Source organism: Takifugu rubripes, chromosome 19 (genome assembly GCF_901000725.2).
Source record: "Takifugu rubripes chromosome 19, fTakRub1.2, whole genome shotgun sequence".
Taxonomy (NCBI): domain Eukaryota; kingdom Metazoa; phylum Chordata; class Actinopteri; order Tetraodontiformes; family Tetraodontidae; genus Takifugu; species Takifugu rubripes.
In genome coordinates this window covers 16,013,112-16,039,189 of record NC_042303.1, presented here as the reverse complement: position 1 = coordinate 16,039,189, position 26,078 = coordinate 16,013,112, and the positions used below count along the sequence as shown (strand labels likewise).

Genomic DNA, 26,078 nt, shown 5'->3' with positions numbered 1-26,078 from the left:
TCCCAGCTGCTGTTGGAGCATCTGGAGTGCCTGGTGTCCCGTCACGAGCGCAGTTTGAGGATGACGGTGGTGAAACGACAGGCGCCCCCACCATCTGGGGTCTCCAGCGAGGTGGAGGTCCTCAAAGCGCTGAAGTCATTGTTCGAACATCACAAAGCTCTGGATGAAAAGGTGAATACGCACGTGCACGCATGCACAGACGCACACGAGTGCACACGCTTGCATCAGTGCAGCCTGTCGCACACGACACTCGTTGGTCCGAGTCGCCCGTTGTGGCAGATAAATTCAGGTTTGTGAATTGTTTCATCACTCGGTTCGCTTTCATTTAACATGACGAAGCAGCAGCGGAAAACTAGACACAGTTTTAACATGTGTGTGTGTGTGTGTGTGTGTGTGTGCGTGCATGTGCGTGTGTGCGTGCGTGTGTGTGCGTGTGTGTGTGTGTTCCTCTATGACAGGTCCGTGAAAGACTTCGTGTGGCTCTGGAGAGGGTGGCCACCCTGGAGGAGCAACTCGCCTCTACTACACAGGAGGTGTGTGTGTGTGTGTGTGACAGAGAGAGAGAGAAAAGGAGAGAGAGCGCACGTAGGAGAGAAAGAGAGATTAGAGAGGACAATATTGTTCACCCAGCGGAACACTCGAAGCATGTTATCTGATCAGACTGGAGGCTTAAACAGCTGTGGACCAACCAACCAGATGTTTCTGCCTCTCTGTTACTGCACACACACACACACACACACACGGTCATTGTAATTCAATCAAAAGAATTCCCCCAAAATAGAACTAAATTTAAAGCTTAATGACAGCTAATGTGTATTGTAGGGTTATGATCAGTTTAATGGGAGCAGCAGAGTCCCTCTCCTCTCCTCTGATCATGTTACTTAATTATTTTCAGTTATATAAATGTGTCTGAGCCACGATGGCTGTCTGAGAGCCAGACTTGTCATTCGGGAGTCTGTTTTTTGTTCGTGCTTCATTGAAGCAATGAAAAGAAAATGACAACTGTGCGAACGTGGCCATTGTTCCTTTCTGGTATCTTCCCTTATCTACATTTCAGCTGAACATGGTGAGACAAAGGAAAGACGGAGACTCGCTGGAGCGACTGGATGGATCCAAACCTACATGGAAGGTCTGTCTGGATGTGTGGCTGATTCTGTCTGCATGGCCCGTGTGTGTCGGTGTTTTTGACGGCACAAACGCCATCATTCTCATCGCCTAACAGTCATTCATTTGGCCAGATAACAGACCCAAAGATGCGACTATAAATGTGTATCTGTTGCACAGGTTTGGCTGGAACGTTTTTGACGCATCAAATGGGTCCGTGAATGCTCAGAAACTGTTTAATGCTGCATCATACATACAATCTCTCTCTTCGAGCCCTCCGTGATGGAGGCTGACCTGAAACAAACGCACGTTACGTAACCGCATCAGCGCCTCTCCACGAGGAGTAACAAACCCCCTCGTGATTAAACGGAAGCGTCAGCCTCCGACTGAAGGACTGACAGCAGCGCCGCTTTAGTTTAACGCGTTAAATCGATCACGTTTACAGCAGGAAACCAAACCAGGTGTACCTTAATAACCCCGCTGCACCGTCTCTGCACACAGAACCTCCTGGTGAGTTCAAGGAGTCGGTACGCTGGAACCCGTGAAGCATTTAGGCCCGGTTTCCCTCCCGAAGTTCATGGCATGTTTATGTTTTTGTGAGATATTCATGAGCTGGCATATTCAGAGGATGAGGAAGTGAGGGTGTGTGTGTGTGTGGGGGGGGGGGGGGGGGGTCCTGCTAACTTTGGTTGCCCACTGTGTTGCCTGTCTTTGTGTTTCCCAGAAGGTTCGTTTAATTAAGGTGCTGGAATTAAATGCACTTTGAGCTGAACACAAAAACATCAACATGGCGGCGCTCTTGTGCATAACGCTCAAAGTTTTTATCTGGGTCATCCAGCTTTATTAGCTCCGCAACACAGCATGCTGATTTCTGGGTGTCTCAATAAGTACGTATGGAAAAAAAACCCACGTGCATACGTTAGTAATTATGTGTTTAATTGGCAGAGATTGCCCAACGGCTCCATAGATGCCCACGACGACAGTGGCAGGGTGTCTGAGCTTCAGGAGATCCTGGATCGCACCAATAAGGAACTAAGCCAGAGCCGCGAGGCCTCGGCCACGCTGGGCGTCCGTATCGCCGAGCTAGAAGCCGAACTCACCAACGCACGCCGGGAGCTGAGCCGCAGTGAGGAGCTGTCAATCAAACAGCAGAGGGAACAGAGAGAGGTGAGGGGGACAGAGTCCCGTGACCTCCGCACCCATGATGTTACCCACATCCTGCCTCAGCATTAACACAACAGCTGAGCATGAAAATCCAGATGAACACAAGTTCATTAATGCTGATTTCTGAACATATGACAGCAGCAAACCTCTGAAGTTGGGAAACAGGGAGCCATTTTCCCTCATCATTCACCATAGGCCCCCCCTTTACATGCGAAAAGCTGTTCTCCTTCAAAACTGGACCTTTAAAGAGCTCTTGGAAACTGTCGGACCTACATAGAGGATAGAATTTGTGCCTCTGACTGATGTTATTTCTGTCTCTCTCTCAGAGGGAGGATCTGGAGGAGAGGATAACAACACTAGAGAAACGCTACCTGGCTGCTCAGCGGGAGACCACGCACATTCATGACCTCAACGACAAACTGGAGAACGAACTGGCCACCAAGGACTCGCTGCACCGGCAGGTAACATCCCACACTGATCACACAGGGCGGAGAAGGTCCCAGCATTCATAAATGATAAGATTTCAGCTTAAATTGTCATTTGGACATCAGGGACAACACAAAATGAACAATAGCTTGAATGTTTATCTCCATTAAACTGAGCTAATTCCAGTCATTAGGATTGTTGTGCAAAAAAGAAACCTAATCCAATGGCACAATGACCTACTCCACCACAAATTGGTTAATGAAGTCTAGTTAATAGTCAGTAAATAAAGACTTAATGAGCTAATCACTGTTTATAACCGTTCCCGGTGATTATTCTGCTGAGCTTGGGGTACGTTTTCATTCAAATGTGTTGTTAAGGGAGAAAAAAACTGCCACATCTGTCTTCATGCAAGGTGACTCTAGTCATTTTATGTTTCTTGCCCCAACATCCCTGGTCAAGCACATTAGTAAAAATTTGAATAATTAATGGGGATATTCAGAAGTACTTTGTGTCTATGCCTGTGCTCGCGCCCATGTGTGTGTGCGTGTGTGTGTGTGTGTGTGTGTTTGTGTGCGTGTGTGTGAGTCAGAGCGAGGAGAAGGTGCGTCAGCTGCAGGAGATGCTGGAGATGGCAGAGCAGAGGTTGGCACAGACCATGAGGAAGGCTGAGACGCTGCCAGAGGTGGAAGCTGAGTTGGCACAGAGGGTGGCTGCACTATCCAAGGCAACACACACACATCAACACACAAATTTAATCACAAATTAAATGTAACAAAGTTGTGAGCACTTATAAGTACGTGTCGCCTCCTGCAGGCTGAGGAGCGCCATGGCAACGTGGAAGAGCGGCTCAGACAGCTGGAGTCTCAACTGGAGGAGAAGAACCAGGAGCTGGGAAGGGTGGGTGCCTGTGTGTTTGTGCATGTGCACAGTCCCTGCTCTCTAGAGCCTCTTGACGTGTGTGTACGCGTGCAGCGATGTTTACCTCAGCTGAACACCTTCACTCTTGGCTCGGTGCTCCCTCGTACACACACTTACCGGTACATACACAAACATACAGGACAGATACAATAAACACACACACTGACGAGAAGAGCTCTTGATTTTCCTGGTGCATTGTTGCATGAATTTGAACCAGATTCACAGATCACGCTGCACCACAATCCCCTGCTCCCCCCGAACAACTGATTGGCTGCTATCTTTAGACTCTGAATAATTCACACAAGGGTAAATTCTCTCTATCTGTCTGCAATCTAGGGACTATATTTAGTCAGAGGAACACTTAGTGCAGATTTGTATTTCATATGTTAATTTCCCTTGCTGTTAAATGCATGTCAATGCATCTTACTGTGTAAAAAGAGAGTTAATCCTTTTTCATCAGCATGATAATGATGGTGGAATGATTAAGATTAAGTGCATGGGTTGATATTAAATGGGCTTGGGATATGTTATCTGTCCATGTTCTATATTAGATCTGAAGAAATGACACATGACCCCAAAGAAAACTTTAAATGCCAAAAACCTCTTCATCACCGGATCTTATAGAACCCCAATTAAATGACGCCGCATTATCTAAAAGCCAACTATTAGCTAAACGGCAACTATAGGACAGAGCACATAGGACAATCATTCGTACAGAAGACACTAGAAATGGTCTAAACCCGCAGCTGACGTCCTGTTAGCATCATAAGTATGTGACCAAAGCTTCCCCCTCTTTGCTCGTCAGGCTCGTCAGAGAGAGAAGATGAACGAAGAGCACAACAAGCGCTTGTCGGACACCGTCGATCGTCTGCTCACCGAATCCAACGAGAGGCTGCAGCTCCATCTGAAGGAGCGCATGGCTGCTCTGGAGGACAAGGTGAAACCGGCGCACGCATTTATCCAGCAGCAGCTCATGTTGCTGCTGCCTGTTTTGCATCACTGCATCACCTTTTGACACGTCTTCCTGGTTTTCATCTCTAGAACTGCCTTATCCAAGACCTGGAGAACTGTCAGAAACAGCTGGAAGAATTCCACCACACCCGGGTCAGTGAGACGTCAGTCAAATACACCCGCATCAGCTGTTTCTCAGGACACCTTATTGTGGATCTAAGGCTCAGTGAGAAGTGGGAAGCTGAGTATTATTGAAACACATCAACCTTTGTTCCCATTTGTCCTCCAGGAACGTCTGATCGGAGAAATTGATAAGTTGAGAAATGAGATTGACCATTTGAAGCGCCGCAGTGGAGTGTTTGGAGACGGAACCCACCCCCGGTACACCCTTCCTCATATCTCTGACTGGTGTCCACAGGCACGTATGAAGCAGCATGATGATTATTGATGAGGCACTGTTCTGCGTGTGTGACCTCAGGTCTCACCTGGGTAGCTCCAGCGACCTTCGCTTCTCTATGGTGGAGGGTCAAGACGGTCACTATAGCACCACGGTGATCAGGCGGGCGCAGAAAGGCAGACTGTCGGCGCTACGAGACGACCCGAACAAGGTGCCTCAGACTCTTCCGACAGGAAACAGCCTCTCAGACTCCCACAGGCGCACTCATACAGATAAAAAAAGCGGAGGTCAAATGTTGTCGCGATCACATACAGCTCACTACATGTGCTTGGTTAAGGTCACATCTGTTTTGCTGTTGGCTGATGGTCTCATACCTAACTTTCCATTCTTTACTAACCTCTCTGTCTCTTTCTCACCTGCCGCCATGGACATGCTGTTTAATGTAAGTTTCTTGTTCAGCCATGTCGTCTCATGACTGCCCACACGGCTGCCATGTTTGCCTTCTAAATGTCCGAGAGTAACCACGATAAATGAGCCTCACGGGCCTCAAGAACATTAATCTGTCATCAGAAATGAACTAACCCATGTTGTGGTGAACTCGTAGGTCGAGTAGATGAAGCCGTTAAAGCCTGTGTGATGTTAAAGCGCGCCTGTGTCTGTCACGCCCAGGTGTGCGCCGTGTTTGAGCAGGACTACCCGTCCCTGCGCGGGAGCGTGAGCCACCTCCTCGGCAGTGACATCGAGGCCGAGTCAGACATGGAGGACGACGTGAGCTCCACCCTCCTCTCACCCAGCGGTCAATCGGACGCTCAAACCCTGGCTCTGATGCTGCAGGAGCAGCTTGACGCCATCAACGAGGAGATAAGGTGCAGCTCCATGTTCCCTGCAGGCAAAATGGAGTTTGCACAAAAACAAGAAAGAAGAAGAATGATGAAATATTAGACAACAGTGCTGTTGTTTGTTGAGCAGAGGAGCCAGAAGCCCAGAAGTAAAACAAATAACATCTGCGCAATAAAGACAAAAAACAATTTAAGTACAGTATAAATAATTTCCACTGTTTATATTTTCCAAAATGATTCCTGAATGCCTTAGGGAAGTATTTTTACTGCTTTCTATAGTGTAAGATTGTAAATTTTGATTGTATTATAAATATGGGCGAGGCACAGACTGGGAGTTTCAGAATATTCACGTGTCAGGACTGTCCACCAGGTGGCGCTATATCAATGTTATCAATTGTGTTTTGAAGTGACTGAAGAAGCATCAGACGTAACCTGAGCTGTCTTGTGTGCAGGATGATCCAGGTGGAGAGAGAGTCAGCGGACCTCCGCTCAGATGAGATTGAGTCTCGCGTGAACAGCGGCAGCATGGACGGACTCAACGTGACCCTTCGACCCCGGGCCCTGCCCACCTCCGCAACTGCCCAGTCCCTGGCGTCATCCTGCTCACCACCCAACAGCGGCCACTCCACTCCGAAGCACCACTCTCGTAACGCCGGCCACCATCTGGGAATCATGACCCTGGTAGTACCCAAACACCGGCAGATACCGTTTCCTCAAAACTTTGGCGTGTAACTGCGATTTGCTTTGTTCGACAGCCGAGCGACTTGAGGAAGCATCGCAGGAAAGTGGCAGTGAGTTAGCAAGCAAAGTTGTTGTCTAATGTCGGCTTTTGCGAGCGATCTCACCAGTTTTTAATGTCTTATTGTCAGTCTCCTGTGGAAATGGACAAAGCTACCATCAAGTGTGAGACGTCGCCTCCATCGTCTCCCCGCAGTTTACACCTAGAAACCAACTTTGCCCAGTTCACAGGCAGCCTGGAGGATGGACGAGGGTACACACAATCAAACACACATGCACCTTCCATACTTGTTGTAGAGTTTGCATCGTTCCATGTTCTCACTCTTTCCAGGAAGCAGAAGAAAGGCATCAAGTCATCTATTGGCCGGTTGTTTGGGAAGAAAGAAAAGGGAGGTCGAATGGAGCCGACTATAGGAAGAGAACCTCTGCCTGCATTAACAGGTCCGCTGAAGACGAAAATCTATCACACCAGGTGTTACACACGCGTATATGTACACGGAGATGTGAAGGAATGCTCCGTTTCTGTGCCTCAGACTTTGAGATGGGCATTGGTGACACGATGACTCTGGGAAAACTGGGCACGCAGGCCGAGAGGGACCGCCGGATGAAGAAGAAGTAACGTTTGGATCTCTAAACTTGCTGTCTCTGGTCTGCGCTCGCAAAAACGTTTGTTGTTTCTATTCGACTCTAGACACGAACTCCTCGAAGAGGCCAGAAAACGAGGCCTGGCGTTCGCCCAGTGGGACGGACCCACCGTTGTCTCCTGGCTAGAGGTACTTCTCTAAATATTTTAATAATTCTGTACTATGTTTTTACACGTCTGAAGGCTGTTTGGCTGTCTTCATGTTGCCACACCTGCTGCAGTTTGGCAATATATTGATTTGAACTGTGAGCCAGACTCTTGCTGCTTCACAACAACCTTTTGTCTGAACCGGAGCAAATGCTAGCGATGCTTCATTAAATGTCTTGACGACCGTCGGCAGCTGTGGGTGGGTATGCCAGCGTGGTATGTGGCGGCCTGCCGTGCCAACGTGAAGAGCGGAGCCATCATGTCGGCGCTATCGGACACGGAGATCCAGCGAGAGATCGGCATCAGCAACCCTCTGCACCGGCTCAAACTCCGCCTGGCCATCCAGGAAATGGTGTCGCTCACCAGCCCGTCCGCGCCGCTAACCTCCAGAACGGTAAAGGAATAGAATTTCACACATGGTCGCACAGGCAAAAGCATTGTGCACACATGTAAATGCAAACACAAATGAAAAGCTTAAAATAATTCCAGGAGAAGCAATATAAAGATGCTGTGCCTCACAAACCCTCTGCACTTAGATGATGTCTCACTTTTAACCTTCCTTCTTCTGTTTTTTGACAAAAACAGAAGCTTTAATTTGTCATAAATCACATTCTGTTTGAACACAACACACAAATAGTGCCAGCCATGGCAACACGCTAGCCGCCTGAAATACACTCCCTCCCTCAGCGCCACTCAACACAATATATTTGTGTGTGTTCGTGCGCGTATGTTGAAATAAACGCGTGTATTGTTGGCTGCTGTGTACGTGTGTGTTTTGTGCGTGCGGGTGTGTTTTCATCCCCTGAGCAGTCGTCCGGAAATGTGTGGGTGACTCATGAAGAGATGGAGAACCTGGCTTCCTCCACCAAAGCGGTCAGTACCATCTGGGTGCTCCCCCACCATCACTACCACCAGACACTGCCCCACACCCCGTCACCCCCACTGTGATGCATGCGTATCCCCTCCTGGAAGGTCCCTTTCATGAAACACTGCTGCACACGTTAATATAAATTATATATAATATTTTTTTAATATTGTGTTTGTCAGTACTAATGATTTACCTGGAATATGATGACTGAAGTGGAAGGATGTGTGTGTGTTCTTGTATGTGCTACATAGTGAGGACCAGATTATGTTTATCATGTGAGAACATGGTGGCTGGTCCTCGTAACTTCAAAGTTCTTTCTTTTAAAGTTCAGAAAAGTTTAGGTGGAAATCAGGATAAACAAAGACAGAAGTAGAAGGTGTGCCTGAGTGTGTTTGAAAGTGTTGCGCTTGACTTTGGTTTCCTGTCTCTCTAACCTTATATGTTCTCTCCACCGTGCTGCCACTCAGGATAATGAGGAGGGCAGCTGGGCACAGGTGAGGTCACTAATCTGCTAACATCTGTTAGCACGTCCCCTGAAGCCCTCTTTGTGCAAACACCTACTGCTATGACAGCAAAACCGCTTTTCGGTTTGGTCAAAATCCCTTCCCCAACATGTCCCCTCGATCAGCGCCCGCCTTTCTTCTCCCTGCAGACTTTGGCGTATGGCGACATGAATCACGAGTGGATCGGGAACGAGTGGCTCCCCAGCCTGGGTCTCCCCCAGTACCGCTCCTACTTTATGGAGTGTCTGGTGGACGCGCGAATGCTGGATCACCTAACCAAGAAGGACCTGAGGAGCCACCTGAAGATGGTGGACAGCTTCCATCGGTGTGTATCTTAGTGGCTGGGTGATGCTAACTGGACACGTTGGCGCCAGAGATGAGAAGGTGTTGAGTATCTGAGCGTTTGCTTCCACACGTGCATCAGGGCCAGTCTGCAGTACGGGATCATGTGCTTGAAGAGACTCAATTACGACCGGAAAGAACTGGAGCGCCGGAGAGAGGACAGCCAACACGACATGAAAGGCAAGGCTGGAGTGGATACAGCTCCACCTAGTGGCTGCTGCTGGTCCTGGGCGTTCGGGCCTAATCTAGGAGAACAGCTGCACCACAGTCTGTCAAAAAGCCAACCGAAGCAGGCCTTCAATCCAACCATCCAAATCTCCACATACCAAGAACACACACATATGCAGGGGCACCCCCCGCCTCCACACACACACACACACGCACACACTTACTTAGATCCATCCAACCCGATCGCCCTTTTGACCTTGAGCTCCGAACATGAACTTGACTCAGCTGTCATGTCAAATCACAAAGCCCTGTTTACACACTCACTCGCACACACAGACACACACACACACACACACACACACACACACACACATTGCCTGTTCCAACTTTTAAAGCTGGCTGACAGCTGTGCTTTAAATGAACAAAGGGAGCGTGCCAGTGAGTTGACACTTTGTGGACGTGCACATTATCTCCTTTGCTCCGCTCCCTTTTTTCCTCCTCGCTCTCGCTGTCTTACATGAAATTGAGTTGCCTGTGTTTGCTGGCAGCGGTATTGGCTACGTTTTGTTTGATAATGACTCTGACGCCGAGCCCGTCTCTTTCGCTTCAGACGTGCTGGTGTGGACCAATGAGCAGGTGATCCACTGGGTCATATCCATTGGTTTGAGGGAGTACAGCAGCAACCTGTTGGAAAGCGGAGTCCACGGGGCGCTGGTTGCTCTGGATGAGACCTTCGACTACAGCAGTCTGGCTCTCATCCTGCAGATCCCTATGCAGAACACACAGGTACTCACGCAGCAGAGGAAGACTTGAGCGTTCAACACTTTCCTAAAGCGACGTGATTTTTAGAGGCAGTTCGGTGCCAGTCTGACTCGAGCATCGTCCATCTTCTGAAGTCACGGTGTGGCTTTTATGAGATTGGGTGCTTTTTGCCGGTTTGTGTGGAGTCAGCGTTTCTTTTTGATGATGGCAACATGATGCCAACATTTTTTTTCCCTGCGTCAGATTGAGCTGTTCTCTTATTAAAAGGACTCTCTCGGAAACCTTTTGAGAATATTTCCTAGCCACAGACTTTAGCGCAGCTTAATTGCCCGCAGCTTTATTTCCCCTGCTGAACAAAAGGCTCCTGTTCATCAGAGGAATTATATTTAGAGCGTTAATTGACATGTTGCTGTCAGTGCTTGTTCGTTTTTGACGCCAGATTTTTAACGCAAAGGCTTCGCCACGTACCCCGCTGAGTGCTTGTGTGTCCTGTTTTTTGCAGGCGCGGCAGGTTCTGGAGAGGGAATTCAACAACCTGTTAGCCTTGGGGACCGACCGTCGACTGGAGGAGGTGACAGCCCGAACTGCAGCTTTGATCTGACACAGCATTGCAGAAAAGAGACCAATTGTCTGGCCTCGCTTTTCGCCTTGTCCCTGTAGAGTGGCGATGACAAGTCCTTTCGACGCTCGCCGTCGTGGCGCAAGAGGTTCAGGGCTCGTGAGGGAGGGGTCGGGCTGGGGATGATGGCAGGGTCGATGGAAACACTGCCTGCTGGATTCCGCATGCCGTCCATGTCCATGCCACCCTCGGTAAATCTGATCAACAAGAAGCAGCTCCAGCCTGAAGGTGTGTTTCAATACTAAGTGACGCCGCAGCATGAAATATTGGTGTGTGTGTGTGTGTTTCTGTGAGCTTCTTGACTAACAGCATGCGCTGTTCTCTCTGACCTATGCGTCACATTAAGCTCCTCCCACAGCTCCTCCAAGACTTGACCCCTCGGCTGTGCGGACCTATTCTTGCTAACTGCTATCTGCTTATTAACAAGAGTGCTAATGCTAACAGGTGAGCAAAAAAAAACCAAAACACATCATTGTAACTGGTTTTCCACCTTCACAGCATTTGGGAGAAAACTATTTTACGATCCAACACACTCACTCTTCGCGCTGAACGGTCCCCACAAGTGTCACACTTTCATCCTGGTTTCTCTCTCTTCCAGTGCATTCTCATTATCTATACGGACACGTGCTTGCGGCCTTTTGAGAGTGATATGCCAAATCTGGAGAGGAGAAGTCCTGGGCCCTCGTTGCCCACCCTCACCTTCCACCTTTCACCTCTCACCTTTCTTTCGGACATGTGCAATACAGAGGCCGTCTCTGACCTTTGAACTCTGAGAGCGCCGATCGGGTTGCTCTCGCTGCTGTAAAGGAGACTCATCCGTGTCTCACCCAGTTTACCCCAGTGACCCCAGTAGCCTTGTTGTTGTGGTGTTGTGCTCCTGCTCTCCTGGTCTCAGATGTGGGGTTCTCGTCCTGGTTCTGATCCGTCAACACAACCAGGTCCGGGCCACTGTTCCTGTGTCACTATGTGAAGGTGTGCTGATTCGGATTTAGGAATGATGAAAACTTGTATAAATGGAAAAATCCCCAATGCACATTGTCCCTCTACCGGTTATGCAAGGTATTACTCATTTATTGTCTTTGTAAATAAAATGGATAACATATGTTTTTTATAGAAATATTATATATATATATATATAGAAACAGTATATAGATATATATGGGTAATACTATCATTGCTGTATGAAACCCAATGCCCTGTATTCAATAGTGACTGTTCTCTCTCTCTCTCTCTCTCTTCCTTTCTCTCTGTGTCAGACCTCCATATGTCTTACTGTATGCTGTAAGTGTGTGATTCATTAGTGGGAGGGGCTCAATGACTGGGTTCCGTTCCCTGAAGGACTCGTCAAAGGTTCTTGGGTCCAATTTCTAACTCCTCTCTCTCCATCTTCTTCCTCTTTTGACACTGTAGCTGTTGCCTCTCCTCTTTTTGCCTTTCTCGCCTTCAGTATGACACTATGTAGCCTAGAATAGAGGGAATCCTTTAATATGAAGTGTGTGTGCGCGCGCGCTCATGCGTGTGTGTTTGTGAGGCCAGCTCTGGTCGTGCGACCACGGCGTTTCCCTGTGGATGATGGGTAGTGTGAACACCGTAGCTCTTCTCTGTTGATTTCTCGCTTTCTCTCAAATCAAATTGCTGCTCGACATCGGCCAACGATAATCCTCCAAAGTGACAGAACTGCCTGATCACCTTGTGTTTAATCGCCATGGAGACGTGCCGGTGAGCCGTCTCGGCCGACCAACTCTTTATCCGATGAACACAGCTTATGAACAGTGACGTGGTGGATGGGTGTATAGTATTTTCCTTTTATTTTACAGGTTTTCAAGGTGTCTAAAAGGTGTAATGTGCTATGTGGCAGCTATGAGTACTGTGTCTTTATTCCAGGTTTGAAACAATGCTGACAAATCAAGATTTTATTATTTGGCGGTTTAAAAAAGTGAACTGTATTTATGACAGTATATAAACATAAGTAAAGCTGTTTTTTAAAGATTTGATGCTGCGTTTCCTTTGAGTTTATTTCACCCAAAGCGTTGCCAAAGGACGCGACGGCATATTGAAAATGGTCTTTATTGCAAGAAACAGAGCAAAACATCATCATCTACAAAATACACAACAATCTTAGTTATAAAAGTCCAAAATAAGTTAGCAAAAAAATAGAAAATAAAATGGCAAATCCACTCTGTAGAAAAAGGGAACGTATTTACATCACTAGCATTCATTATCAGTTTAAATTAAGCAGATCTTGGTCAAAACTGCCATGGTACATATTGGCCCCACAAATAAACTCATGTTTTTTTTAAGCATGAAAACACACACACACAAAAAGAATGAAAGAAAGTCAGGGAAAGCTTTGGAAGAGAAGAAACCTTAAATTAAGTCAAGAGAAAATTCATCTGCGGCTCTACCAGACTAACAGATCCATGCTAGGTAACTAGGTGTTGGGTTCATGCAGCAAAGTCCTTCAACGTCATGTTAGAATTAACTCGTGGCTTCGACAGGGCTGGACCGCAGGATCAGTAGGGAATAACGGGAATAACCCCCAAGCCAAGCAGACCCACTGATTAGCGTAAGACACTACCATTAACAAAACTGAAAAATACTTTTAATTGGAATTTAGGACATTTCAGACGACGTCTTCTTGTTATTCCTGCGTGTTGTGGCACTTTTGTGGGTCTGCGGCTTGGAGGTTCTACTTGGGAATGTCCATAGAAAAGGCCACGGCGGCGTCCGCTGCAGAGATGCTGTCCACGATGGCGGTCAGGGTGCGCATGCTCCCTTGGTCCGGAGAGTCGGCAGCGCTCAGAAGATCTGCAAAAGACACACATCTTTAATACGAACTGCAGGTGTCTGCTTGGCGTGGGTGCGTGAGGCGCGCGCTCACCCTCGCTGCTGTAGCTCTGCGTGCACTGGTCGGGGGTGCTGCTCCACTCTGGGCTGCTGCAGCACGTGCTGCCTGAGCTGGGCTCGCTGGATGACGACACCTGTGACCATGGCGATGCGCACACAGGCGTTACTGTCATTCATTCACTCTTATGACATGGCACACCCCACCCGGAGCCAGACAGCACACACTGTGGGGCCGTTTAAAAACCACACATGCGCTCTCAGCCCTTCCCGTGACCCCCCCCACCCCGTCACTAATGTCTATCTTGAATGCTTATTCAATGGATGCTTATTGGGACTCTAAAAGAAGGGTTTTTGCTCTGTGTTGGCTCTAGATTCACAAGTCTGCTAATCATTCACTTCCCTCTGGTGTGACTACAGGGACAGGTACACAAACTTCCCTCAATCCCCATCAGAATCATCTGCGACGTTTAAACTATTGTTTAAGGTGAAAGTTTGTGACATTCAAGTGTTTCTCTTATTCATGCTTATCCTGTTCTATCTGACCTTCTACTTCCGGCCTACTCACCCTGGGTTGGACCGCGCTGGTCCGGAAGTGCAGTCCCTGCTGTCCCGTCTCAGTGTCCTGCTGGTTGAGGGAGGACACCAAGGCCTGTAGCTTTTCGATGTACTGGATGGCGCTCCTGAGGATCTCCACCTTGGGCAGCCTCTGGTTTGGGTTCATCAACGTGCTCCTCTTCAAAGCGTCGAAGGCCTCGTTCACCTTCTTCAGGCGCCTCTTCTCTCTCAGCGTGGCCGCTCTCCGGCGGTCCATGGTGACCGTCTTCCTCTTGCATAACTTGCAGGCCCAGGGAAGGCACTGGCCCGGGCAGTGTGGCTCAGAGTGAGGTGACAGGCTGGATGGAGAGGCTTTGTCCTCTGTCCCTGTCACTCCAACATCCACACCTCCGGACAGACTCCCACACAAGCCCATCATGGTGTTCCTATCCTGGTAGGTGCCTTGGTCGTAGGACCCAGGTAAACGAGAGGGGAAGTAGGTATCTCCTCCCTCGTAGAAGCGCTGGTCGGGAAAGAAGTAAGGGTTGGTCTCAAAAAGCTCCATATTGTACGACCTTCTTCAAGACAGCGACGGATCCCCTTCTCGATCACTGTCTCCTGAGCGTGTGTTGAAGCGTACGGTAGGTGCGTGTGACTGCCTCGCCTTTGGTTTGTGTTGAGTGGAAGATGTGTGGCGAACAACTGGTGTGGAGCAACTGTAGGCTGGCATTTAAACCCCTCTGCCTGCTGCAGGATCATAGGGTTAAATTTAGCACGAGCCCCTAGAAACCCGACACGACGTTTAGCTGTTGCTGCACATCTACACTTCACATCTCTGTTGGGCCCGGCTCTCTGGGGCTTTAAGGCCCCTTAATGTGCGTGTGCGTGTGTCCTTGTGTGGGGCTGCGCTCGCCAGCGCGTCTTAAGAGCCCCGGGTCCGATCGAGTTGCCGTGGAAATGAAAGAGATAACCTGGGATCAAAGATGTCCGTCTTAATGAGCTAATCCCAGTCTCACGTCTCTCTCCGTGAGGCGGTACTCCAAGCCCTCGCCATCGGGCCGCGGGTTGGCGACGGGCGTCAGAAAGAGTCCGGTAACAGCTGTCACCTTGGAGCCGATGATCTGCAATGACAAGGAGCTGGTTGACTGTAGATGAGCAGGAAATGAGGCCAGAGATTGTTGTCCACTTGAAACTGGGTCAGACATAAACACTTACAGTGATTGAGGATCCAGAGTAATAATCTGGCTCCAAACCACACAGGTGACACGAAAGCGCAAGTCGATGTATTTTTGGATTCGTGCGACCGCGATAATATCTGCTGAATTTCCTTTTAAGATGATTGCACCGAGTGATGCAAGTGACCTTGAGTGGTCGCTTCAGGCATGTGTGGGCATGAACGGGCGTATCGAGAAGCGAGTCCTCGTCGGCTCCTCTTACCGGGAATGCCGGGGGACAATAATCAGGCCTTTCTGTGTCCCGACCTCTCCCAGTCAATCTCAGTGGCCGATGAGCCGTCAGGTGCTAATCTGTACAGGACGTGTTTTAGCTCAGAGCTCAGAGGCTAATTCAGACAATCTCGCTACGCGGAAAACAGACGCCACTAGTTGGACGGTATTATAAGTCACATGTCCAGTTTATAGAGACTGCTTCATATTCATCTTTGGTAGGATCCAGAATTCCTTAAATGAGATGAAAAACAGTTGAGACATAAAATTACGCGACTGCATGACCGATCGGCGTGGAAGCCAATGGAAATGGGAAAGCTGGGAACATCACAGGCCGTTTGGCCTGGCCAGACTTAAACAATCTGATGAGAAGGTTTTTTTTTAAAGCGGTTTAACCCTTAAAATGTGCTGATTCATGAAGCTGTAAAACAAGTGATGCGATGCCTTTTATTCTTATTCAGTGATCACCTTTAACCAGATAACAGCAAAAACGAGAGAGAACTGAAACATGTTTTTTTTATGTATTTTCTTTAATATTTATCAATGAAGTCTTCCGTGAGGACCTTCCACACACCTTAAAGAATGGAAAACACTTAATCCAGAGATAACAGTTACTGACACTGTACTACAGGAACATTAAAATGGTGTTAGCCTTGTTTTTGAATTATAATAGTTTACCTAAAATCTTTTACAGTGCAGCTGTTGGAGAAACCATCCCTGCACGCTGACATGTTCAAACTGTGGAGTATATGTGGGACCAGGTGTCTGGCAGGGCTCTGGGAGGACTGGGAGGTGGACCAGTCTTCAGCTTTTGGCCAGGGTTCGGGGTCGAGGCAGAGCGGAGGCTTGGCGCGGGGCTGCGGCGGCCTGTCAGGTTAGTCTGTGATGGATGGTCACTGATGGTGGAGCCAGTACAAAGACGCCTGTGTTGCTCTCGGGGGTAAAGGCCTGAAGGGGGGGGTCTGCAGCGTGTCAGAGTCACTCATAACGCTCTGTCATCTTAACCCATTGTCAGCAGAACTGCTGCCTGGGTCGGGTTCGCTTGGAGGCTCATGTGGCCTCACGAGATGAACATGTAAAACTTTAATGTCATAACCGCAGCTACTGTAAATGATTTTATCATCAAGTTATTTTATCACTAGCTTATGTGCCGGAAAGAAGGAGAAATGGGTATTTTGACCCGGGGGGGTACGATCACATGATGCATTTAAGTTGTTGGGAATTTTTGCTTTGATTTAGGAGGTTCATACATAACAAGTGCAAAAGAAAAAGAGCCAAATAAAAGGCAAAAATCACATCACAATCCGAAAAAAAGAAACGTACAGAGATTATTACGACAGTTACAAACATACTTCAGGATTTTTTTGGTGTAAAAACAAATCTTCTGGATTAGGGCGACCTCCAAGGTGTGAGGTTTCTATCTGCTATAAACAACAGCTTCACCGTCTCCCTTGTTGGGGAGCACATGCAGGGTCCTACAGCCATTCTTTGATTTAAGAGTCCTCTCAAAGGAATTGAGGAAGCAGCAGGTCATCTGCCCTGGTTGATGCTTTGTCATGTTCCAACCCCTGATTTCACAAAGAAAAAGTGTTAAAGTCTTCAGGAAACCAGCGTCACATGACAACAGCAGCAACCTTCAGTATAAAACCCCACCTATGACTAAAGATATGGTGTCGTTTAAAAGGGGTTTATTCTTTTTAGAAGGGATTTTACAGAATAAAAGCACATATAATGCACATGGTGTTGATGTGTGTGTGTGTGTGTGTGTGTGTGTGTGTGCGTGCGTGCGTGTGTGTGTGTGTGTGTGTGTGTGTGTGTGTGCGTGCGTGCGTGCATGTGTGTGTGTGTGTGTGTGTGTGTGTCAGAGGGATTGCCCCATCACTGGATACACTGTTCAACTTTTCCTCAGTGACAAGCAGCAGCACATTGCGAGACAGCTGAGCCGGGGGCAGGGGGGTGTTGGTTGCTGGGGGCGATTGGGTGGTGCTGGTGGGTTGGGGGATTGTTAACCCCCCACCTCACCCTAGGTTAGCCTCCAGATCATCACTGACCCGCAGGTCTGTCATCCGAGCACAACGGGGAAACCTCAGACCCGTAAGAAGAGAATAACATAACAACATCGATTATACGGATAAACAAGGACGGCACCATACCGTCATACTGACCTCTTAATGCGACCTTCATCCATAACCATAGCCATAGCCATAGCCATAACCATAACCATTGCCATAGCCATAACCATAGCCATAGCCATAACCATAACCATAGCCATAGCAATAACCATAGCCATAGCCATAGCCGTAACCATAACCATAGCCATAGCCATAGCCATAGCTATAGCCATAACCATAACCATAGCCATAGCCATAGCCATAGCCATAGCTATAGCCATAACCATAACCATAGCCATAGCCATAGCCATAGCCATAGCCATAGCCATAGCCGTAACCATAACCATAACCATAGCCATAGCCATAGCCATAGCTATAGCCATAACCATAGCCATAGCAATAACCATAGCCATAACCATAGCCATAGACATAGCCATAGCTATAGCCATAACCATAGCCATAGCCATAGCCATAGCCATAGCCATAGCCATAGCCATAGCATAACCATAACAACATACCAGAACATGTCTGAAATCAGCATAAGAGGGGAGGAAAATCAATAAACGACAGACAGACAGACAGACAGACAGACAGACAGACAGACAGACAGACAGACAGACAGATAGATAGATAGATAGATAGATAGATAGATAGATAGATAGATAGATAGATAGATAGATAGATAGATAGATAGATAGATAGATAGACAGACAGACAGACAGACATGAATGAGTGCAATTGGAGCCTGGCACTATTTCTGTTGAGTAATGAAGCTTACATAAGCTCCGTTTGACTGATGTCTGAAGGTGATGTGACGCTACTACAGCCCCCCCACCCCCCCAATCACACAGAGAATACCCCCATTCATTTCTTTTCAGAATGAAGTGCCCCCACCTGTGTTTTCACAGGGCCCCGGAGGCCTGGAGAAAGCTTTCCAAGCCAGGGAGGGGAACAGTAGTTCTGTAGCCCAGCCGCGCTCCTGCACTCTGGGGTTTTTATCGGGGAGTAATCCCCTACAACAAACAGAATGGCCGGCATGTGCATGTGCAGCTGTCGCAGTCTTAGTGCAAGTGGTGTCATGTTAAATCACAGGAATGGGCTGAAACCCCGAACCATCCGCTGCCCTTCCCCTCGCTGGCACGCCGCTCGCTGCCAGGCTACAGCGGACAAACAACCCCGCTCATGCCGACGCACATAACCCACTTCCCACTAACACACTTTGGCGCGCATGGCAGCCGCAGGAGTTGTTTACTGTAAATATCTTTTGCTCCTCTGCAACACAGCCTGGATTGCTGTCATGCAAGCGATCCACCATCAGCAGGGATCCACCACCAGCAGAACTGATCCAAGAGGTTCTCCTGTCTGGATCCTGTGACCAATGTTGTGAGACCCGAGTGGACGTCCACGTGGAAACTATGTTCCAGCTCCGGACATCAATAACTTTTCAAAGTCACCTTCCGTATCTGGAAGGATGAATTTAAAGCTCCGACTTTGTCGCGGCCTGTTTCACCCTCTTTGTTCCACTTGGAAAGCCGTTCATTCCTTTTTCTTTTCTTTTTTTTTTAACCACATTCAGATCTTTGTTTTTGTCCGGCTCCTCTGACCTTCTCGCATTTCATCGGGGCGGACAAATTTAGCAGCCTTGTTTCTGGAGTGACCAAATATTCAGACACAACAGAGAGAAAGGGGTGTGTGTGTGTGTGTGTGTGTGTGTGTGTGTGAATGTGGAAAAAATGAGATTCCTGACAGAGATACAGGTGACGTTCATTCATCAGTTCCAGCCGGCCAGAGGAATAACGCTGATAAACGGGCTGAGGCCTGACGTCCCGGGTGTGTCACAGAAATATCACACAAGTATTTGTTGACTCGCTGAAACACAGGATGAGGCGAACGGCTGAATCAGCAATAAAATTAGAAATTCCGACCAAAATAAAGGAGCAAAAGTTCACCGCCGAGCTTCCGCCCTAACTATTTTCCCTCCAGGAAGTGTTACATACGCCACAGGGGATAGAGAGAGAATGTGTTAAGTTATTCCGGGGCTTTGGGATGGAGGCATTGTCGCCATGGAAACATGTAGATCCCCTACCACTCCCTGACTGTGCCATTCTAGAGCTGCCAGGCTTCCAGGGCCGTGTCGCCGGGGGTGTCGAGCATTGCTTTGACTTTACGCCGCGATGATGCAGACAGAGAAGTATGCCGTTTGTGATTTAGGGGCGAACTCTTTTAGCGTTTGTTACAAACGGGGAGAAAACCGAGCAGTCCAACAGGCCGAGGCGAGGAACTGGGTCCAGGCTCGAGGATCTGCTCTGATCCATAGTTGGAACATCCATAAATGCCAGAAAACAGAGAAAATATGAACAGAAACCATCCCGGGGAGCAGCTATGTGCCGGGTTTGCCCTCTTGACCTTGAGGTCGTCACAGCCAACGTTAGCATTTTGTAGCAGTCGGGCCCAAATGGTTTGATTTACCGCCACTGAAACTAAAACCCATTAAAAGTATTATATAGGTAATATGTACCAGCACGTTGTGGCCTCGTGTTTCTAATGCGGTGCGTTTTCATTAGTCGGCTCTAAACGCCCGCGCGGCTGCTAAAGTGCTCCTATTAAATGGAGGCATCTGCGGGCTGTGATGGGGGTAAGCTTTAAGAGGAAACTCATTAGGGAATATTCCCCACTGAGTCGTTTTGACTGAAACGACACCCGGGGGTACCGCGGCTGCACTGGCCCCGCATCTGCAGCGTACTGGGAAGTCTGGGCGGCCGCTACAAACAAGCAGAGTAATGAGTAAGCAGAAGAGCTGCCGCCCAGCCAAGAAGAGGGCGCACGACAGCTGGCCTGTCACACAATGACTTATTCTTCAGTGCACACACACACACACACACACACACGGAGTCAAATCATACAACCGACTCGTGTCGTTTAACTTTTATTCAAACAAATAAAAACACAGATCTGTAATAGCTGTACTGTGGTTGAGTACACCTCACCTCCTGTCACCAATAGCAACAGATAAATTCAACCTTTAATGATATTAACAGCATAATAGAGTCATTTTGATGAGGTCTGGCTTTAGAGGGGGGGGGGGTTGGGGGTCACAATGATTACTGATGAATACCACAGGCTACATTGATCTTGTATATTATTGATATATCACAGCGGCCCTATGACAGGAAGCATGCCCCTACATATGCTATATGTTACTGCTGCAGCTTCTGTGGACTCCAGACAGTATAGATTTCCCCCCACCTGCTGGCAGAAAGGCTGAGTACAGTAAAGAGTCAGGAGGGTCAGGATTTAAATGCTCATTTCAATGTGTGCACAATTTACAACCGGTGGACCGTCTAAATAATATCTATAATAAATTTAAATATTAACATATATGGCAGCGTATTCAACAAGGTCAGCTCTATTTAAGTACTCTAGCATTGCCCACCGCTCAAGTAACATCCTGTTTATGGAGAACTTGGAGTAAAAATCATTTTACCCATGGACACAAAAAGAGGTTTCTTAAATAAATTAATTTCAAGATATACACATTTGTAATGTTGGTGAATTCTGAACACAAATTAAACTAGAAAGCAAAAGCTACTGTGCAGTGAATCACCACGTATGCAACAGTAATCATATTTACCACAAGAAAACGTTTAGTCTATAAAAACTATGATTATTAAGAGAAACAACTTAAGTAGCCGCATCTGTACTTCCCATTGCATTCACATTTTTGGAGGTTTAGCTTTTGTTTTTCCTTCTAGCTCATCTTCATAAATCAATCATCATTCTCTGAAAAACACCAATGAAGGAGGAAAAAAGGGGTGAAGACAGAACAAAGCAGGCTGGACATTTATTGGATGTTTGTTTCTGTAGGTACATACCTGAACTGGGGCTTCCAAACCTTAGTAGCGAGGCCTAAAGTGAATCTACCAGTCAAAACCAACTCCAAACTGGGCTAAGGCGAGGTCTCTTAAATGGCACGTTGAGGAAAAGCAAAGCCTTGGGTGTGTGTGTGGGGGGGTCTTCATCAAATCTCGTAATTTACGTAACCTGCAACCACCAGTTCTTCAAATAAATAAATAAATATCAATGCGACTGTATCCCTTTTTGGAAACCTAACTTCCGAGGCAGTGTGATGCAAAATAAGTCATGCAGCAAAGAGCGAGCTCCACCGAGTGTCTGCGCACGTTTAAGGTGCACGTTGTCTGTGTACACAAGGGCATGTGTACCAAAGTGCATGCAACTGTAAGGTCGAAACATGTGATCGCTGAAGTTCTAAAGACTGACTGACTGAGTGAGTGTGTGCGTGTGCACTTTTTAAAGAATGAATATCTTAATAACATTCTGAATGATCTTCCCGCATCCTGGACAAGGAGCGTGGAACTTGTGCAGCCTCCTCGCGCAAGGAAAGCAGGTGAGCAGGTGAGCCGTACGTCCGTGGATGATGTTCCCATTCCTTGGTCGCACACGGCAGAGCTTGCAGGGCTCCAGCAGGGCCTCGGGCCTGACCTCTTCCACTTCCATGCCCAGACTTTCCTGACTATCCCCTTCGGAGAGCGGCTCATCCTTGTGGAAGCTGGAAGACCAGGGAGCTTTGCCCTTTCCTGACAGCGCGGGGGGCAACGGTCGATCGGCTGTGGAGTGAGAGGGCAAGATGACGGGGTCAGACACGGTCCTGGTGCAGTCTGGGACGTCGATGCCGGCATCGCTGTCGTCCTCGTCATCCTGGGCGGTGAGAGAACTGCACGCCGGGATGTCGGGAACAGAGAGGGAATGGGCGAGCCGAGGGACGTCTTTGTACCAGTTTTTCCGAAGAGCCCAGCAGCGAACGCAGTACCTCTGGAGAGGTGTGTTGTACTTCCTGCACTCCGTACACTGCCATGCATCCTTGGAGGTGGGAAGCGGCGCAAAGTCAAGTGCAGAAGCGGAATCGGACAAATAGAGAGAGAAATAAAGGGACACAAACCTGTGTGGAGATCTCTATGTCGGTGTCATCGCTCAGACACTGCGAGTCCTCATCAGGCTCCTCCTGCATCTTAAATAATATGTAAAACAATCAAGACGGGCAGCTCGAGGCTCCGTAACCACATTACTCCAGGCCTGAAGGTCTCTGGTTTATCTGCACACACCTCTCGATCCCCTTTCTCTTCCTTCCCTGCTCTGTCGTCCTCCTCAGAACAAGCCTCTCCTTCGCCTCCACGCCCTTCTTCCAGGGCAGCTTCTTTCATCTCCACGCTTACCTGTTCACTCTCGCCCTCGGTCAGGAACCACAGGTCATCGGTGGTGTCCGACACGATGGCCGTGTCCTCCTCCTGGGCAGGAGACAGCTGACACATCAGTCAGACCACCATTGTTGTGCTTCTGTTTTATGCCACATATAAATGACCCGATGTGCTAACATGAAAAGAACCCTGAACCGTCTGACTGCTCATGAACAGCTTCTAGCATGTGATAGTTCTTACTTGGTTTGTGTGAATGTCAGTGGAACCGTTGCTCTTGCAGCTGTAATTACTCCGGAGATTACCCAGAAACCACCAGGGCAGGCCTGACAGGTCCCACTCATCCAGAGAAACGTCCAGTTTAGGTCGTTTGCAGGCTGATCGTGGCAGGCCTTCAAGAGAGTCTGGAGAGACGTTGAAGAGTTAAAACCAGCCATCAGGCATTTTACTTGAAATGTGGAGTTTAAAACCGAACGTTTACCTTCATCTGGCTCCCGCGGTCGTCTCTGAGAGGGGGTCTGCAGGAGAGACCCGTCAATGATAGTCTGTCCTGCTTTGACCACACCTCTACACATCTAGAGAAGGGGAAAGGGCAGAAATTAGACTACACATCGATGACCGAGCACTTGGAGGACCCACAGCTCCTCTTCAAATTGACCTCTAGGCACTGGGAGGTGGTACAGGGAACAGGGGGCTGGGCAAATTGGGTAAGGACCAGTGGGAAGGAGACAATCTGACAACATAAGCATGTGAAGATGATGACAATAAAACAGACAGAAAAACTACTGAACCAGAGAGCCAGTGTCCAAATTAAACAGACAGGAAGAATGGGAGCACGTAGCACGAGTCACGCAGTGAGTGATGACTTATTCTGAGGTGACTTGTGGATTTAAATAGACAGTTATACATGTTAAATAGGTAGACGAAGAAGGACTACATAGAGCTAATGAAATCAGTCCTTAATTATATTCTCCGCACACAAAAAGAAAAACAGAGCAGAGAGAAAGATTAAACCTCCCACTGTTTAGGAATTCTGGTAGAATTCTTCAAGAACGGTGACCTCCAAATTTAGGCTTGTGCCTCAACAAATTTGTCCACATGAGCAGCCTGCAGTGGTGGGAAGGAGCGGAAAGGAGGGGTGATGGAAGACAGGGATGGGTGGAACAGGTCGGGGTAACTGAGGGCTGTGTTTGAACAGGAGCTGGGTTCCTTCAGGGCGAAGCAGAGAAGAGACCTCTGACAGACAGAGAAAAAGACTCTGCCTCCCCATCCACTGGATGGCGCTGGTGGATCGAAACGCCACCAGACCAAACCACGGATGGAGCTGTACAGAGACGGTGCCACTCTGTACAAATGCACACCAACGGAGACAGCGGACCTTTCCTCCCCTCCTCACTACACACAAGCAGAGAGGCGCTGAATCTGAATCACGTCCCCTCCAAACTCAACTGTTTTGGATCGTTTGGTAACAATTTTGACTAAGATCAAGTCCAGACCGAACCAAAGAGCTCTTTAATCAGCCTTCGCCAGCTCCTCCTAATTCTTTTGGGTTGTGTGTAGTGAAGCAAGCAAGGCTGGGGTCTCTGTTTCTCCTGAGCACCATGCCAAGTTTTACCTGACCACGATCCTCCACTCCGCTCTCTACACATTCACGGCCCACAGAAAGATTCTCTGCAGCGTCTGCATTTCAGATAAGACACAGTAACAGAAAAAACAAACCCTGACCTTTTGCATTTTAGCATTATTTAGTCTCTCAGGGGCTTCTATATGTCATAAAAAATGGTTCCTGCTTCCCAAAAAGATGCATAAACTACAAAAACAAAGAATAAAGCGAAGAGGCCACGTATTCCCGAGGAGCTCCTCCTGAAACTTAATTTAAAGGGGCAAATAAAATATCAGTGTCAATGGAAAAAGGTAAGAGAAAACAAATTGACAATTGAATTTTCAGTCGTATTTTGAAAAAAAAACAAAAAAAAAAAACAGTTTCAAATAAGCAACAAAGACATCATTGCAACAGTGACACTTACCAGCACAGCCGAGCACAACTAAGTACTTCTTCAGCATTTCATACACCGGGCTGGAAAGCAGAATAGACCACTTAAAACGGGATCATTTATAAAGCCAGAAAATCTTAGTCCAGCATGAGTTGCAGAGACCATTTGGGTTGAAGGTTACCTTGGGTTTTTGACAGAAAAGCTCTCCACCTCCAGCAGCTCTCCTAAGGGATCATCCTGGCAGTGAACTATGTGTTGCCTCTGTTTATCATACAGTTGCTTTCCCATGATGTACTGACCCAAGTAGTGCATAACCTAAACAGGAGACATCACAAGACCCATGAGGTGGGTTTCTGAACAGGTTTAACAGCCTGTATCCTCACATTCTTGACATTTTGCCTGTCAACTTACCTCTTTCAATGTGAAGACTTCTTCCTGGGCTCCTGCAACACGCAGAATCTGCAGGAGAGGGGCTTTTGGCTGAACCTGTCACAGGAGACACAGCCAGAACCTTACAATAATGTATATATTAATCGTTGGATATTGCCTGAATTGTTTTTAAAAATCTAATAGAGGTGTATAGAAAAAATTGTACCTGGCTTCCTTCTCCTGGAAGTGTCCTGCATGAAGAGCTTGATGATGGAGGCTCGGCTGATAGAGAGCTCATAGTAAAAGTCCTCAAACTGGAAGCCAGAATTGTAACACGACAAGGAAATAATGAAATCATCGCATTACATAAAGCTCGCTCGTATTAAACAGTCGAGTGTATTTGGCCTAAACAGGAGAGTGCGCCTGAATAAGATCACATCCGACAGCTAACAACAGTTGCTATTGTTGCTAACCCGCGCAGGGAAGCATATATGCATGTTTCACTTTGAAGATGCTGAACCAAAATGGAAACCTTACCAAAACACTGGCGTGTGAAATGTAACACCTGGGAAACGTTGACTCAGGATGATATTGCCATCGTAGCGACCCCGTGTTAGCTAACACGAAAGCCACGCTAACATTGGCTAACTTAGCTATTTCCAGAGGAATACCTTCGTTAATACCTCATGGGGCCGAATTAACATCACGCAAACGCCGCGGCATCGCTTGTCGTGGACTGTCGCATTATAACTCGACCACTGCAATGTAAATATATTTCAGTAGCTGCTCAACTTTTAAACTATGTGGCTCTGACAGGTAGACAGCGAAGCTAACTGAACTACAGATTCAAACCAACGATCGCGATCGACGTATTCCGGAAACGCAGATACGAAGCGCGCCCCTACTGGTAGAGGGGTGGTACTGCGCTTGCGTGACGCGTATTCATCTTTTGAATTCATAAAAAATGTGTTATTAATCT

General features: G+C 47.8%; 4 protein-coding genes across 14 annotated transcripts in view; 1 reads left to right on the top strand and 3 right to left on the bottom strand.

The window, feature by feature from the left end:
- ppfia4 (PTPRF interacting protein alpha 4) overlaps positions 1-12,567 on the top strand; it is a 31,459-nt gene extending 18,892 nt beyond the window's left edge. For 3 of the 9 annotated variants that reach the window (XM_029827100.1, XM_029827099.1, XM_029827106.1), the window contains 28 exons: positions 7-171; positions 459-533; positions 1,058-1,129; positions 2,050-2,271; positions 2,595-2,729; positions 3,284-3,418; positions 3,508-3,591; positions 4,418-4,549; positions 4,654-4,716; positions 4,853-4,944; positions 5,042-5,171; positions 5,630-5,826; positions 6,252-6,480; positions 6,555-6,590; positions 6,669-6,790; positions 6,869-6,978; positions 7,071-7,152; positions 7,229-7,310; positions 7,521-7,721; positions 8,138-8,200; positions 8,663-8,689; positions 8,848-9,023; positions 9,123-9,220; positions 9,819-9,994; positions 10,473-10,541; positions 10,631-10,817; positions 10,936-11,033; positions 11,188-12,567. In XM_029827100.1, the coding sequence (XP_029682960.1) occupies positions 7-171; positions 459-533; positions 1,058-1,129; positions 2,050-2,271; positions 2,595-2,729; positions 3,284-3,418; positions 3,508-3,591; positions 4,418-4,549; positions 4,654-4,716; positions 4,853-4,944; positions 5,042-5,171; positions 5,630-5,826; positions 6,252-6,480; positions 6,555-6,590; positions 6,669-6,790; positions 6,869-6,978; positions 7,071-7,152; positions 7,229-7,310; positions 7,521-7,721; positions 8,138-8,200; positions 8,663-8,689; positions 8,848-9,023; positions 9,123-9,220; positions 9,819-9,994; positions 10,473-10,541; positions 10,631-10,817; positions 10,936-10,994 (3,219 nt within the window). In that variant the 3' untranslated portion in view covers positions 10,995-11,033; positions 11,188-12,567. The remainder of the gene's footprint in view (positions 1-6; positions 172-458; positions 534-1,057; positions 1,130-2,049; positions 2,272-2,594; positions 2,730-3,283; positions 3,419-3,507; positions 3,592-4,417; positions 4,550-4,653; positions 4,717-4,852; positions 4,945-5,041; positions 5,172-5,629; positions 5,827-6,251; positions 6,481-6,554; positions 6,591-6,668; positions 6,791-6,868; positions 6,979-7,070; positions 7,153-7,228; positions 7,311-7,520; positions 7,722-8,137; positions 8,201-8,662; positions 8,690-8,847; positions 9,024-9,122; positions 9,221-9,818; positions 9,995-10,472; positions 10,542-10,630; positions 10,818-10,935; positions 11,034-11,187) is intronic. The other 6 variants (XM_029827103.1, XM_029827101.1, XM_029827107.1 and 3 more) reach the window with 6 other exon arrangements.
- A 73-nt stretch (positions 12,568-12,640) lies between these two features.
- On the bottom strand, positions 12,641-14,701 carry myog (myogenin). The gene is made up of 3 exons (XM_003973605.3): positions 14,002-14,701; positions 13,471-13,570; positions 12,641-13,397 (listed from the first exon to the last, which is right to left on the bottom strand). The coding sequence occupies exons 1-3, from the start codon at positions 14,533-14,535 to the stop codon at positions 13,279-13,281; spliced, it is 753 nt and encodes a 250-aa protein (XP_003973654.1). The 5' UTR covers positions 14,536-14,701; the 3' UTR covers positions 12,641-13,278.
- A 2,894-nt stretch (positions 14,702-17,595) lies between these two features.
- On the bottom strand, positions 17,596-18,042 carry LOC105417872 (keratin-associated protein 21-1-like). The gene has a single exon (XM_011614271.2). The coding sequence runs from the start codon at positions 18,040-18,042 to the stop codon at positions 17,596-17,598; it is 447 nt and encodes a 148-aa protein (XP_011612573.2).
- Positions 18,043-20,436: 2,394 nt separating this feature from the next.
- On the bottom strand, positions 20,437-25,971 carry mdm4 (MDM4 regulator of p53). 3 transcript variants are annotated; one of them, XM_011614227.2, is made up of 11 exons: positions 25,637-25,971; positions 25,326-25,413; positions 25,142-25,216; positions 24,912-25,045; positions 24,764-24,813; positions 24,352-24,416; positions 23,218-23,311; positions 22,980-23,140; positions 22,647-22,844; positions 22,484-22,552; positions 20,437-22,404 (listed from the first exon to the last, which is right to left on the bottom strand). In XM_011614227.2, exons 2-11 carry the CDS (start codon positions 25,395-25,397, stop codon positions 21,835-21,837), a joined length of 1,488 nt encoding a protein of 495 aa, XP_011612529.2. In that variant the 5' UTR covers positions 25,398-25,413; positions 25,637-25,971; the 3' UTR covers positions 20,437-21,834. The 3 variants fall into 3 exon arrangements, with proteins under 3 accessions (XP_011612529.2, XP_011612530.2, XP_003973674.2); XM_011614228.2 differs by having other exon boundaries at positions 22,484-22,546; XM_003973625.3 differs by having other exon boundaries at positions 22,647-22,829.
- Positions 25,972-26,078: the final 107 nt, after the last annotated feature.

What these genes read in the sequence shown, in the direction of transcription:
- myog (XM_003973605.3), bottom strand. Translation starts at nt 14,535, where the DNA reads ATGGAGCTTTTTGAGACCAACCCTTACTTCTTTCCCGACCAGCGCTTC. An exon ending in CCAGCGCGGTCCAACCCAGG is followed by an intron (nt 13,571 to 14,001) that starts GTGAGTAGGCCG and finishes CCATGGTCACAG; the next exon opens with GTGTCGTCATCCAGCGAGCC. An exon ending in GCAGAGCTACAGCAGCGAGG is followed by an intron (nt 13,398 to 13,470) that starts GTGAGCGCGCGC and finishes TGTCTTTTGCAG; the next exon opens with ATCTTCTGAGCGCTGCCGAC.
- LOC105417872 (XM_011614271.2), bottom strand. Translation starts at nt 18,042, where the DNA reads ATGTTGTTATGGTTATGCTATGGCTATGGCTATGGCTATGGCTATGGC.
- mdm4 (XM_011614227.2), bottom strand. Translation starts at nt 25,397, where the DNA reads ATGAGCTCTCTATCAGCCGAGCCTCCATCATCAAGCTCTTCATGCAGG. An exon ending in AGTTGTGCTCGGCTGTGCTG is followed by an intron (nt 24,417 to 24,763) that starts GTAAGTGTCACT and finishes TCTGAAATGCAG; the next exon opens with ACGCTGCAGAGAATCTTTCT. An exon ending in AAGAGAAAGGGGATCGAGAG is followed by an intron (nt 22,553 to 22,646) that starts GTGTGTGCAGAT and finishes ATATTATTTAAG; the next exon opens with ATGCAGGAGGAGCCTGATGA.